Source organism: Humulus lupulus, chromosome 7 (genome assembly GCF_963169125.1).
Source record: "Humulus lupulus chromosome 7, drHumLupu1.1, whole genome shotgun sequence".
NCBI lineage: Eukaryota > Viridiplantae > Streptophyta > Magnoliopsida > Rosales > Cannabaceae > Humulus > Humulus lupulus.
The window spans coordinates 135,979,216-135,993,887 of record NC_084799.1 but is presented as its reverse complement, the minus strand read 5'-3'; the positions used below and the strand labels follow the sequence as shown (position 1 = coordinate 135,993,887).

At 33.1% G+C, this 14,672-nt stretch overlaps 1 protein-coding gene across 1 annotated transcript; it reads left to right on the top strand.

Annotated features, from left to right (window-relative positions):
• The first annotated feature begins 2,679 nt into the window (after window positions 1-2,679).
• On the top strand, window positions 2,680-9,380 carry LOC133792216 (uncharacterized). Its single transcript, XM_062230130.1, has 4 exons — window positions 2,680-2,799; window positions 3,707-3,754; window positions 8,927-9,091; window positions 9,204-9,380. The coding sequence occupies exons 1-4, from the start codon at window positions 2,797-2,799 to the stop codon at window positions 9,378-9,380; spliced, it is 393 nt and encodes a 130-aa protein (XP_062086114.1). The 5' UTR covers window positions 2,680-2,796.
• Window positions 9,381-14,672: the final 5,292 nt, after the last annotated feature.

The following is a 14,672-nucleotide window of genomic DNA, read 5'->3' as shown; positions in this document are numbered from 1 at the left end:
GTTTTAATGCCCCAAATTTCCTAATAAGGTTTAGGACCTTGATTAGGAGGTCGGGAGAGCCATAATTGATTTATTATACTATTTAATGATTATATGCATGTTTATGTGAATTATATTATTATATGATGATAAATGCATGCATATGGGTCCACATTTAATTATAAGGGCATTTTGGTAATTTGGCCCGTTGAGGGCATGATTGTGTATTTTCATGCATGTGGGTGAATTATAAATTATACCACATTATGTGTGGATTGGTTTGAGGCATTCGACATGAGACGATCATGGAATGCAAGTTTTCGGTCTAGTCATAACGGGATTAAGTTCAGGGCTTAGAGTGAGTCTCGAGGTAATTTGGTGATTAGAAAGTTGCCGGAAATTAAAGGGTAACGGGATATGAATTATTGGTATTTGAGAATAACGGGAATTAGAGGGTGTTAATTATAATTAACGAGATAGGCGGGAAAGGACGATTTTACCCTTGGGAGTCTTTAGAAGCCTTTATTTGACCTAGGGGTAAAATGTTCTTTTCACCCCTAAGATATATATCAGCCCTTTGAGTTTAGAAGGCTGTGGAATTATAAGAAAACAGAGCATCATCCTCATCTCTTTCTCTCCCTCCCGTACATGTTCTTCCCTCCTTCTTCCTTTCAATTTTTGAGAGCCAACTTAAGGTAACAAGCTAGGAGATCAAAGGTGGTAGCTTAGGAACTTAGTTCAATCATTGAAGGGGGTCTAGATCAAGCTTGAGGTAAGGAAATTCAGCCATGAAAATCTTGTATACCCTGTTTTTCTATTAAGTTTTCAGTTGAGGATTTTGATGTGTTTGTTGAGAATTAATGGAAGTTCTTGAGTTTGGTTGCTTGGGTTTTGATGAGGCTGTGATGTAGATGAGGTTTGGGGGTTGAATTTGATGTTTTGATGATGGTTGGAATTGGTTTGGAGGTTTGGTTTTCAAGGGAAATCGTAGGGGAGAAGACCAGAATTCTCTTTGGTTTGCTGATGGCGCCCCAGCGCTAGGCAGGGCAGATTCTGGGATTCTCTGACTTTGGGGCAGTGCCCCAGCGCTAGTGAATTTTCCAGCAACCTATTTTTAGGGCTCGGGATGACTTTTAAGGCTCAGGGGTTGGTTCCCTTACCCCGTTTGGGTAGATTAAGAGTCCTGAGAGTGCGGGATGGATCCCGGGAGTGTGGTTTTAGATTATAAACCTTTTTATGATTTATTTTATTGATGGGATTCCTTATTTGGTTATGACTAGGTGATCGCTAAAGGACCAAAAGATTGATCGTTCTCAAGGGTCGTTCTTTTACTAATTCTTGCTCGAACCCGAGGTAAGAAAACTGCACCCCATATGTGATATTCATGGTTATTCTTGATGCATGTTGGATGCTTAAATGTGGACATTGATAGCATATTGAATGCTTAGCAATCTTGCTCATTTGTATATGGTTATTATTGAGGCATGCTGGATGATTAAGTGTGATGCATGTGATGCGCGAGAAAAATGTGATTAGGGCATGCCATGAATATTGACTATGAGACTGATCAGAGCTTGAGCCTCTGTGTTTATGCATGATCTTGATTGTGCTAATAATTGTAAAGTAAGCATGCTGAATGCCCTGTATTTGGATATTAGACATATGATATATGTTGGTAGCATTGCTTACTTGTGCATTGCCTTGATCATTCAGATTTGGCATTGGTCGTGTGTTACCGACCTGGGAGCCAATAATGGCATATGCGTCATGAACGCAAAGCCAATAAAAGATTAGATCTAATCGACATCTGCATTAGATGACTCAACAAGAGCATTAATGCCGGACCGACCTCAAATTCGATGAAAACTAAAAGCGCTTGTGTGACTTACCCATCATTCACTCATCTCTTTAAGCTAGTGACTTACTCATCAGTCACTCATCTCTTTAAGTTAGAGACATACCCATCAGTCTCTCATCTGTTTAAGTTAGAGACTTACCCATCAGTCTCTCATCTATTTAGCTAGTGACTTACCCAGCAGTCACTCATCTGTTTAAGTTAGTGACTTACCCAGCAGTTACTCATCTGGTTAAGCTAGTGACTACCCATCAGTCACTCATCTGATAGAGCCATTGTAGGAAAGCCCAGGTAACGGTTTCGTTACACGGCTATGGGCACCGAGCCCCATAGTGACTTGCTTGTCAGTCACTCACTACAACAAATTACCCTTTCCACAACACATGAATATAAGCTTTTTCAAAAAGTATTATAATAAGTCATATTAGAAACAAAAAAGGTAAAATTGGATTTTTGAAAATGAAAGGTGGGAAAATAAAAATTTTAAGCGGCAATTGAAAAAAAATTCATTATCTCTCCTCATTCTTTTCTCTCGCCAAAAACACTTTGGCCGACTCCATTGTAGCCTTTGTTTCTCTCCATCTCCATCTTCTCTATCTAGATACACACTACTTTCTCTTCCACTCTTCCACTCTTCCACCTCTTCAGTTCTCATTCACTTTCTTTCTCTTCATCTCCACGCCACTCTTTCGCCTCGAGCCCCTTTCTCTTTCGTCACTTTCATTCCTCTGCCTCTCTCTCCCTCCTCGACGAAGCCCTAATGCTCTCAGTAAGGTATGGTGTACTGACGAAGGCTTCTAGGGACTTCAAATAATTACTATAGAGAAATGGTGAGAGTGAGGGTATTTATTTGAAAAGTGACTGGTTTATCTGTTATGCTGCAGCATTGTTTCTCAAGATTAATGCAGATTGGGACTGGTTTATCACATTAAGTGCTGCTGATTATCCACTCATGACTCAGGATGGTACACAAACTTTCTTTTCCCTTGTGACTTTGAAGTAGGAATAAGAGTTGGTTGTTCTGTTTGAATCGAAATTTCACTCATTGGCATTTTAGTCCTCAAACATTGGATCAGAAACAGTGTCAAATTCAAGCTTTTACATGTTTTTTTTATTTTCATTCAAGCACCTTCAATTTTACCTTTTCTGCATATGATTAATGATATGTGCACACACTCTTGTTGCCACATAGGTGTGCATGTGTGATGTTAATGTGTCAAAATTGTGCTGCTCAAAGCTTATTTAGATGCTAAATGAGGGCAATGCTGCCCAGCAAAACTCTAAAATTACCATATTATCCTTTCAATGAATTCTACCATTTGAGTCATTCAAAAGTTCCTTATGAGCCCAACCAACTTCTATATTCTAAAATACAAAAATATGCAGATAAATGACAGTTGTTTACCAAGCCTTGATGGCCATTTCAGGTCCAATATCCAAGCATTTAGATGCCATTAAATAACTTTTAGGATCTCTTTATTGTTCTGGGTTATTAGTTTCATTGTATTACAGCTTGTCAAAGCTGAAATCTGAGCCCAGCATAATTATACTTAAAATTGAATTATCAAAGTACCAATAATCAACTGTCATATACTGGATTCAATTATGGAAAAAGTACCATTTAATCCCATATATTCAGAAAACGATCAAAACTTATTGTTGTATTGTGTGAAATAGGTACACTCTCTTATCCATTTTGTCAAAATTTACTAAGTCATACTTAAAATGCCTTTAAAGTAAATGTGTGTATATATTTTATCCCCAAATTTTAAGATCGAATTAGATAAATTTTGGATTTCAAAGGCTGTTTTAATATCTATTGACAAATTTTAATTTTGTATTAATCTTTTAGGTATTGATTATATTCTTTAGGTTGTGGATCGAATTGGCAAGGAGCATTGCAAAGTTAATTTGCAAGAGGTACAGAATTTGTTCTTTTAACTCTTATTATTAATATCTTAAAAATGTTAGAGGAGTTTGAATATCTTAAATATTCATCCATAGAGAAGTAGGTTATGAGATTAAAATTGTGTGCTGCGGTGATAACGGAAGGTTGAAAACTTATGTGTATTAAAGAAGTAGGTTATGGAAAATTTGTTTGTGTGCTGCGGTGATATAAGGAAAATTTGAATTTTTTGACTTGGTATTGATAGATGGTTAGGTAAGCTTTTATATGTATAGATTAGATTTTTCATTATATGTATAGATTAGATTTTTCATTTAGTCATATTGTTTTCATTATTTCCATATGTATAGATTAGATTTAATTGCCATAACCCAAGCTAAAATCTTGTCTTTGATCCAAACCCAATTAGTTAGTGGCTACCATTTTAGAATCTGATTTTTAAATTAAAAACAACACTAGAATCTCTTGAACTAGAGACTATTAAATTGATAGAAAATAAACCAGCAGAATTAACAAAAAATGGTGGTCAAGGCACAACATAGACCAGTGCCAAGTTACTTGTAGGGCTGGAAAACTAAGATCTAATAATTTTGCATGTAAATATGACTGTTGCTCACATGTAGTCTATCATAAAAAAAACAATGAAATTCAGCCAAAACTTGAAACTGTATGGTTCGTGCATAGATAACTCAGACAGAACTTTCCTGTTCAGCTGAATGTTTTCTTTCATAAGCCCATGCATGAAGTTGCCATAATTAACCTAAAACAAAACATCAAGATTTTGTAATATGTTGCTAAGAAATGAAAGGCCACCAACGACAGTAGGAAGCAGAGAAGAGAGTAGAGTGAAGCTGCTATTTTCTGTCTTAAATATATATTAACAGCCAGTTTGAGCAAATATTCAGTAGGTTTTGATTGTCATTTTCTTTACTTTGTAAATGTCATTATCAAAAGAAAAATGAAAATCTAGGAACCATGTTAATGCTTGAATTTGAGATAAGTTCACTGAGATCAAGTCTCAACATCCAAGGGGCAGCCACTATTATTGATTCTTTCTTATAAAATTCTCTTTACAACCTTTACAACACTCTTGTCTCTGTTCCTCTCAAGATGTTACAATTTTAGAGAATAAAACTTGTTCTTTTTCACGACCAGTGAAAAAACTAAAGTAATACAAACTTATATAGCAAAGTATACAAGTAAAGAAATAGAACCAACAAACTTAATAGAAACAGTTAGAAGTTAGTTGCCTGGACCAATATAACAAATTTCCACCTTGGTTTAGAAACTAAACTTGAACTAGTGACTGCCCAAATAGCCCCGTAGAGCCTATCCATCTTGTAATTGGTTTGTGATTTTTCTCTATAAATATTTGTAATCAATTATTTCTCTTAACATAATATGTTTGTTACAATGCCTCTAAGAAGCTTGTATAAAAAAATATCAAATTTGTTGCTTGTGTTGTGTACCAAAAGTAAAATATTTCTTGCTCAAGATGTGATATTTTTCACCAATGTGTATGTTGTGTATGTGACATCATGAATATTTAACTTGTTGACTTACATTTTTTTATGAATATTTTGCTAAATAGGTTTATCAAATTCATAATTAAATTTTCTCAAAGATGTATGTTTATTTTATTATTGGATTCTATGTTTTTTTTTTTGGAGATTTTTTGCTTCATTTGTTATGTAATCTAATTATACATATATTTTGAGACATATAGCCATGAATGTAGTGTATTAATTTTATTAATAAAACTAGTGCATCATGTATTTTTATGTTGTTGAACAGAACAAGTCTTTGCAAACAACTTAGATTTCGCTTTATTTCATTTCATGGTGAAGAGATCCAATTTATATGTAAATACCTCTTGGAGAAGACCTCTTGTATCTTATTATGCCCAGCTCACCCATAAGAACTTGCATAGGATTTATATATTAAGACATGAATTAGTTAGATCTCAAGATATGTCATTCGTAATATGAAAATTGGACCTTTTATTTGGTTAATGGACTTGAAAAATGATTTGTACTTTTACTTTTTCTTTTTTGATAGAGCATTTGTAGAGAATAATTTCCATAATTTGAAAGCTTATATTTAGTATTATGGTATGTATTTTATAATACTTTTTCGATCTTCTTGAAAGCAATTTTTCTTGAAGTGGACTATGCTTTGATGTTTTTTGGAACTGTTGGTGTCTGCATCCATGGGGCTACTCTTCCTGTTTTCTTTGTATTGTTTGGTATGGTATTATGGTCTGGTAGGTTGGGCTGTGTTGGATTTGTGGGCTGAAAATGAAGTATCAACTATTGGCACCTACCACTTGTTATCATTTGACCCACCTTATGTCGGTGCTTTTATTTTCTTGAAATATCTAAGCCAACACGTGAATGAGGTAAAGACACATTTATATAGAATATTTTCATTAAGCTGAAAAGTTCAATGTGTTTGTTAACTATGATTACATATTTTGATATATTTCATAAGTTAATTAAAGTATGTGATGATTCTCAATGAATCACTGATAAGTGAATTGGATATATGGCGGTTTAGTTAGTTATATAAACTAGTTCATATACAGTAAACTTCAGGATAGAAAAATTCAAAAATTTCTTTACTCTGTCATGATTTTGTGCTTGACTAGTACTAGAGAAGGTGAGGCTTTTAACTGTCCAGAAGCTGTAATAATAACTATTGTCCTTTCTCATTAAACAAACTGAAAAGGTTGAATAAAACAAAAAAAAAATTATACTCTACTGTCACAAAACTGTACAAGACTATTTCTGGATGATCAAACATAATTAACTTAGATAATATTTAAGTAAATGGCTAACTCATTAGAAGAGCGAACATTTCTCTCTACTAGCTGGACATGAATCTTTGGTTTGAGACTGAAGCTTTGAAACTCCTTTAGCCAACTATAAATATAATCTCATAGTCAAATACATAAAATACATAAAGTCAAAGTCATAAACAAACATGTGTCTAATTTTCTACACGTAATTTTTGAGTTAGGCAAGTCAACCCTGTAAATGACCCATTTATTATACAAGTTAGAAACCTCAACATAAAACTAATTCAACCCCCTTATAATTAAAATCCAAACCGGCAAACTTAATGCAAGTTTCAAGTCGTATTATCATGTTTGACCTATTTTGCCACCATCAATCTTAACCAAAAAGTGGTCAGAAATCAACTATATCTCAGATATAGTATTTTTCCTCTGCCTATGATATTCTTCTATCTTTCCCTACAATCTCTATTCTGTAACAAAGGAAAACACTTGATATCTATGGGAACCAAGATATAGAAACATTTTAAAGTTAGATACTTATAGTCTAAAGAAGAAGAAACTAAAGAAAGCATTAATATTCATGTACAGAGTCATTTGTTATCATAAGACATTTTACTATCCAAAAAGATAACAACTCAGTAACATGGCCCTAGCCATTTGTAGTCACATATTGGCCTATGGTTTAATTTGGTCTTCTTGTCTTATATAACTGAACTATTCACGAACAATATCATCAATTCATTTTCTTTCTTATGCTATAAATGTTCAATTTTAGTGATTCTGTTTTTATATGAGTTGCATGACACAACTTTGTTTCAATGTTTCTGGTTTTAAAGAATTGTCCATCTGAGCATTACACACTCTAATATCAATACCTCATGATTAGCACTATCTACAACTTTTGAGGCTTAAATAATACTTGAAAGTTATCTTTGTTATATTACAACTTTATTTAACTTTTGAGGCTTAAGTTAAAAAAATTGATGTGAAATAAAGAGACTTTAGTTTGTTACAGAAGATGATCTATAAAAATAAAGGTCTCTCCCCATCTTTCTGTGCTATTGTTTCTCATCATTTTTCTGTTTCTGGTAGAGGAACTTGAAAAAGAGATAGTTTTTGTTATGCCAAGTATATCAGGAAGAACACCACAAAATAAAAGCTTTAATCAAGATAAAAATTTAAAGACCAAAAAAATTGATCAAACAAATAACAGTAAAACAAAGAATAACAAAATAACAGGAAACAACACACCAGGATTTACTTGGTTCGAACTAGAGCAAAATTTCTACTAGTCTACATCTAAGGGGCAGCCACTATTATTGATTCTTTCTTATACAATTCTCTTTACAACCTTAACAACACTCTTGTCTCTGTTCCTCTCAAGATGTTACAATTTTAGAGAATAAAACTTGTTCTTTTTCACGACCAGTGAAAAAACTAAAGTAATACAAACTTATATAGCAAAGTATTACAAGTAAAGAAATAGAACCAACAAACTTAACAGAATCAGTTAGAAGTTAGTTGCCTGGACCAATATAACAAATTTCCTCCTTGGTTCAGAAACTAAACTTGAACTAGTGACTGCCCAAATAGCCTCGTAGGGCCTATCCATCTTGTAATTGAATGAGATCCAAGAAGTGATAAAACTTGCTGCCTGGAAGTACTTTAGTAAGCATATCAGATGGATTATGTTCAGTAGGAATCTTCTTAACTTTCACCAATCCTTGAGCAATAACTTCTCTCACAAAATGTAGTTTGATATCTACATGTTTTGTTCTTTCATGGTACACTTGATTTTTAGACAAGTGTATAGCACTTTGGTTAGCACAGTAAACAGTAATGACATCATTCTGTAGCTTCAGTTCCTTAGCAATACCTTCAAGCCACATAGCTTCTTTAACTGCCTCAGTGAGAGCAATGTATTCAGCCACATAGATCTGTGCTTCATAATTGGAGAAAAAACATCATTGAAATCAATGCCTTCCCTTTGTGTGAACCCACGAGCAACAAGCCTAGGCTTGAATCTGCCTCTTTCAACCCCAGGAATTCCTTTTTTAATCTTGAAAATCCACTTACAGCTTACCAATCTAGAACCAGCAGGCCTTTTTACTAAACTCCATGTATTATTTTCATATAGAGATTTCATCTCCTCATCCATGGCTGTAAGCCAATTTTTTCTGTCCTTACAAGCAATAGCAGTTTTAAAACTCTTAGGTTCATCAAGGGAGAATCTTTTATCTATGTAAGAAAGAAATCTATTTGTCATTCTCAAATTGATGATTTTGCTATTAGCCTATTATAAACTATATGTGGTCTCCCCTTGCTTGTCTGCCATTTCCTTTTTGTTCCCCTTAATAAACTTTCCTATAGGGTTGATCTCTGCCATCAGTCAGATGATGAACATGAGGAAGATGAAGAAAGCAGTGCTAAGGAATCTTTGCTAGAGAAGACATTTAATGAACGGAATTCATTAAATGCAGATAATCATAATCACAGAAGATGTTTACCTTTCCGGTTGGTTCATGTTCGAAACCGCCAGAAAATTGTTATTTTGGTATGGAAATAGCATGTACAATAGTCTATTAATATTTTCAGTAAATTAATGAAGTGTTATGTGTTACTACGTTTCATCAAGATGCATAACTCAGTATTTATTAATTTATCAGGCAACTCTTCTAGTTATTGTAATAATGTTGGCTTGTGCTGTTATAATCTGGATTGGGATGGGAAAAAACCCTATTGATTCTACAGTGGTGGCTCGGGCATGCACTATGCACATATCGATACATTTTGTATTTTTCTTTCCTTGGTATTTTAATAGAATGCTGTCTAGATTTTCCTGACTATGAATTGATCTTAGTTTTTCTTTTTATTATGACTTGAATACATATGAAATGGTTAATAATTACGCTGAATCTCTTTTTCCTATGCTTCCAACACAGTTACATACTAGGCATTATAGCCAGTACAGCGGAAGGCTCAATCATTTTTATTGTTTTAATTTTTTCTTATAATTGTATGCAAAAATTCCAATTTAGCTTCCAAAAGTAGCGAAAAAAAAATATAAATAGCCCCGTTTAATAAAAATATGGCTCCCTGCCGATCCAGTATTGTTTATGGTCCATGATTAAGTTATTGGTTTCTAAGGCTACTTAGGGATTTCTAGTTGCTTTCCCACATTTAAGGATTTTCCAATGGCTTATTTGTGGTACAACATACACTGTAAACAGGAGATTACTTTTGCAAAGTGTTCAAATCAGATAATTGGCATGTCTAAGATGCTATGTTAAAACTAACTTTTCTTATTTTGTGCTTTCTATGAGTTAAATGAACAATTGTTAGTGATAAATTGCTATAACCTTGATTGCAATATCTTCTGATAGAACAAAGAAGGTTATGATACTTTTACTTCTTCATGGATTGACATATATTGGAGTTGTGACAATAATATTATTGATTTACGCAGGTATATGTAGAGGTTTTTGCAGGAGCAATGCTTTTATTAGCTGGAGCACTAGCTTGTTATGGTAAGCAATTTTCGTTCAAGTTTATCTGCTTTCAATTGTCAGAAGTTCTAGTTATCATCTGTTTTGTTCATTTTCTAGTAATTTTTATTTCGGTGTAGGAACTAATTAGGTCATTGTTGGTTACTTTTGTTCGATGGGACGACCCAATACACAGTTTTTGTATTATGATGTCAGAACTTATTACACTTCACAAGATGCTATTGACTTATTTTTAGTTGAATGAAGTAATATAAAGGTTAATACTTAAAAGAACCGGAATTCCACTTGCTTCCATATTTACAAGAATATGCAATTTAAGTATGATGTATTTCATTTAAAATAAATAAAATAATAATTTCTGACAGCTATAAAACTATAAAATATGTCAAGCAAAAGTAAAGGATTTGTCCCAAATTAACAGGACCTCACATGTAATTTCAAATTCAACATTGATGCTTCCTTGATTTTCTCTATTACATTGAGGCGTTAATATTGACTCAGATTGTTTCAATTGATTCAGAAAGTTTGAGTTACCCATTTTTTCTCAGAAACTGATGGTTTTAATTCCTTCCAAAGAAATCCTAGAGAAAAAATAAAATCATGATCATTAGAGTCTATTTTTAATGGATTTTGTTATTTGTATTTTTCATCATAAGGTCAAAGTGTTTATATATAATGAACTCTCAGGAGAAGTCACTATTTGGACACTTTTCCATATGTTTGATTTTTCAGAAATTGGAAAAGCACAGGTTGTTTTACACATGTTTTCTTTTACCATTAATGCATGCTAATTATTGTTTGATTATTCTGTTCTGTGGTGCGGTGAATACTTTTTACAATCAAAACAAATTACTTGGGTCCTTTATTATTATTATTATTTAAGTTATAAGTTTTTTTTGTCTTTCTTTTTTTCAAGGAATATTTCTATGCCTGAAAATGAGCAAAGTCAAAACTGAAGGAGCTTCTTCAGAGCTTTGGAAGGTACTTTTTTCCAATTCATTCTTAATATGATATTACCTTCTTTCTTAGCTGCTTTGAGTTTTGCCATCTCTGATGCTAAACATGCTTTACTTTTCAACTTTATCCAGATATAAGATTGCTCAAAAGGTTTGTTTTTTGGCATATAAATTGAAAACCTTTTTATGAGCAGTTTCCATGTTTTTTTTTTTCATGAAAGCTGTTAAGTTGTGCTGAATGAATGTAACTTTGGGTTTGCAGGATGCAGGTTTAGCTGTTGTTTGTGTTATATGTTTTACCTCTAATGCTTTTGTGGCTTTGTTAACTGACATTCCTGTAAGTTCCTATCTATAGGGCATGTAATGCCATTCATTTTTCATTCAAACATCTAACTTGGTCTAATAGATCTCTAGCAGTTCATTTCTCGTAATTTAAAAAAAAAATTGCAGATGCTTTATCACTGGCATGACCAGGAAGTGAATGGTGGTTGTATGTCTCTTCTTATTGTGTATTACTTTGTAGGTAAGTAATGCTAACTAACCCTTCCAAATTCAGTTAATGAGTTGACCTTTATTCAATTGATGGTTTTACATAAACACAAAGTAATTTTGGCCACTATATTCTTCGACTGAGAAGATTCTATGCTATCATTCTTCTCTCTACATTATAATATTTTTATCTCATGTGGTAATGGTTGCATCTTTAGCAGTTTTATAGATGTGACTAGACAAATCCTCAAGTGTTTTGTTAGGACATTTGCTTCACTATTATATTCTCTTGAGATTATCCATTACAAATTTCCTGCTAGAAGTTTGTATCGAAAGAAATTCCCATTTTATATTAAGAACTCTTGACCAACCAAGAGGGTTTCTTCAGGTTTTATTTTCATTTTATTCAAGAAAAAAAAAATGTAATGACAAAACATATAGAAACAAATAGAACTTCCAAAACATATAGATTGCCAGGATTCTATTGTTAGATCTCTCCTTAGCCCCCCTAATGATTACTTGGAGTTAAGCATTGATTAGCAGAGTTAGATGTAAATTTTCTTGTTGATAATAAATAATAGCCCTTACAGGTTGAACATGGTTAAAAGATTGTTCTTCTCTCTAGTAAAATGCTCTTGGGAGAATTGGTAAATTGTCTATTGATTTGTTTTATTCACTTTTGTGTGCTTCTAGGTTCATCAATCCCCTCAGCCTTTTTATTATGGGTAATGGGAGAAGCACCACCATTAACAACAGCTTATGTACAACAAAAATCAGCTACATTAACTTTTGTAAGTGATAGTACAGCGGCAATACCAAATCCTCAGCACTGGACAACTGCGCCAAGTGTGAGAAATCAGGTCTGTATTATTCTCCCTTCATATTCTTCATCTATGTCGCCAAGTGATAGCTTGTGATTCTTGCTATTCAAATGGTTCTTTAGAGGGAATAAAAATTGGATGGTTCCTATTCCAAGGGGGAAAACAATGATTCCTTTGTTTTTAAGTGTAAAGTGCAGTACCAATCTTTCAAAATCCTGATATTTCTATGCAATTTATGGTATTGAACTTGGTTTGGTCACATTTTTAGTCTTACTGAACCATTTTCTCTAGTTCAGACATGATATGGACTAGTCCTTTATGAATGCTGAATGGACATTTGACCATATGGTCCCCATGCATTTTTCTGTTGAAATATGTTTTACTGTACATTGGCTTTAAGGTCTGTTAACTATTTTTTGCACTTTGGAATTGGCACAAATGTGAATCTTCAATTTGCTGTGTTTTGATTATTTAAAAATTTTCCAAGAGTTTTTTTTCTTGATAGGCTTGTTTGATTTTTCTATAAATTTTTTGGTTTACCTTGTTCTTTCTATTGATATTTTTTTTCTTTATGCTCTAGGCACTGTGTTTTGCTTTAATGGGCATTGGCAGCTCATTTCATGCTCAAGAAACTGCCGTGAGTGGGTAATTGGAGAGTCGAGTGTGGTAAATACTGTTCTTTTCCTGTGTACTGTGTTATGTTTGGGGTCATTTGGGACATGTTACTTTCTGATTCTTTTGAGATCTGCATGTAAAAGCCTCAACTTATCTGTTTGCATACATTTGTTGAAAACATAAGGTTCTGGCCTTCGGGTACTGTGTGACTTTAGGCCATCAACTACAGAGGTTAACATAAAAATAAAGCTTTTACTTGTGTTGCTTTCCTCGATAGTGGAGTTTTGTTGTCTCAGTTCACGTTTTGGTGGCATGATAGACATGGAATCTGTCGAGGACGTGGCTAATATTTCTAATGTGTCTGGGATTACTACCCATTCTTTGCAACTGTACAATCATTGCAACTGTTGTTTATTTCTTTGTGTTGAAAGTAGTAACTTTTAACTATGTTTAATATTTAAGACTCCTTGAATACTTAAAGAATATTTTGTTGTTGATGACAGTGTTGAATGTTTTAAACTAACTTGTGGATTGTTAATACAATGTTGAATGTTCTTACTTTTTGTTATTTGAAAATCAAGTTCATTTGATGTTGCTAGTATATATTAGAATGCTAATTTTAATTATATAAAAAAATTAAAATATAATAGAATAAATTAGTGTTATATAAATAAAATATATAATGAGAATTTAAACTTATCTAAATATTCAAATAATACAAAAATTATGTTATAATATCTATTACAATAACACTTTTTATGCAACGAATTGTGTTATGCAAACTTCATTATATAACACAAATAATGTGTTATACTAAAGTGTAGTATAACAGAAAAAATGTGTTATAAAAAATGTGCTATACTAAAATGTAGTATAACACAAAAAAAGTGTTATACTAAAGTGTAGTATAACACAAATTTATAAGTATTGAAATGTGTTATATAATCGACTATAAATAACATAATTAAACACTTATCTATATATTAAAATAACACAGAAAATGTGTTATCGTTGACAATATAATAACACATATGTATAACAATGATAAAGTGTTATGTAAAGTACCCTGACCTACGATAACATAGTCGGTCTTAACACATCAGAAAGTGTTATGGTATGTTTTGATAACACATTTTTGGTGTTATTAAAAGCATTTTTCTTGTACTGACTCAGTATGGTTAACAGAACCTCAAAGTGATATTCACTCATCTGTTCAGGGCTATAAGCTCTGTATGATCATTCTGATCATCATTTGCATGACTTTGGGTGTTGAGCCCCGTAGTGACTTGCTTGTCAGTCACTCAATATGGTTTACCAGAATCTCTTGTGTTAAATCACTCATCTGATTAGGATTGACTTGATAGTCATCCAATCAGGAGGAACTGATTTCTTATCCTCGATTCCCCAACATTATATGAATTTATTTGCATGCTTGAATAAAGCTATGTTTGCTAGGCATGCCAGATATGATTTGATATCATGATATGATTGTTCATGAGCATATTGAGTTTTCTTGCTGGGATTCGGCTCACGGGTGCTATGTGATGCAGGTAAAGGAAAAAGAAAGCTGGACCATCCTTGAGTTGGAGAGCTTAGGTGACGATGTGTACATATGCAGCTGCTCGACCGCCACGGCTGAGGTTTGAAGGAGAGGAACTAGGGTTAATCCCTGTTTTGCTGCTTAGATCGGCTGGTTGTAAATATTTTGTTGTAATAAACCTTTAAATTATATTTTTGGGATCCCAATG

Excerpts from the sequence above, each read along its gene's own strand:
- LOC133792216 (XM_062230130.1), top strand. Across the intron at positions 3,755-8,926 it reads GCAAAGTTAATTTGCAAGAG|TCAGATGATGAACATGAGGA; the intron begins GTACAGAATTTG and ends CTCTGCCATCAG. Across the intron at positions 9,092-9,203 it reads GCCAGAAAATTGTTATTTTG|GCAACTCTTCTAGTTATTGT; the intron begins GTATGGAAATAG and ends TTAATTTATCAG.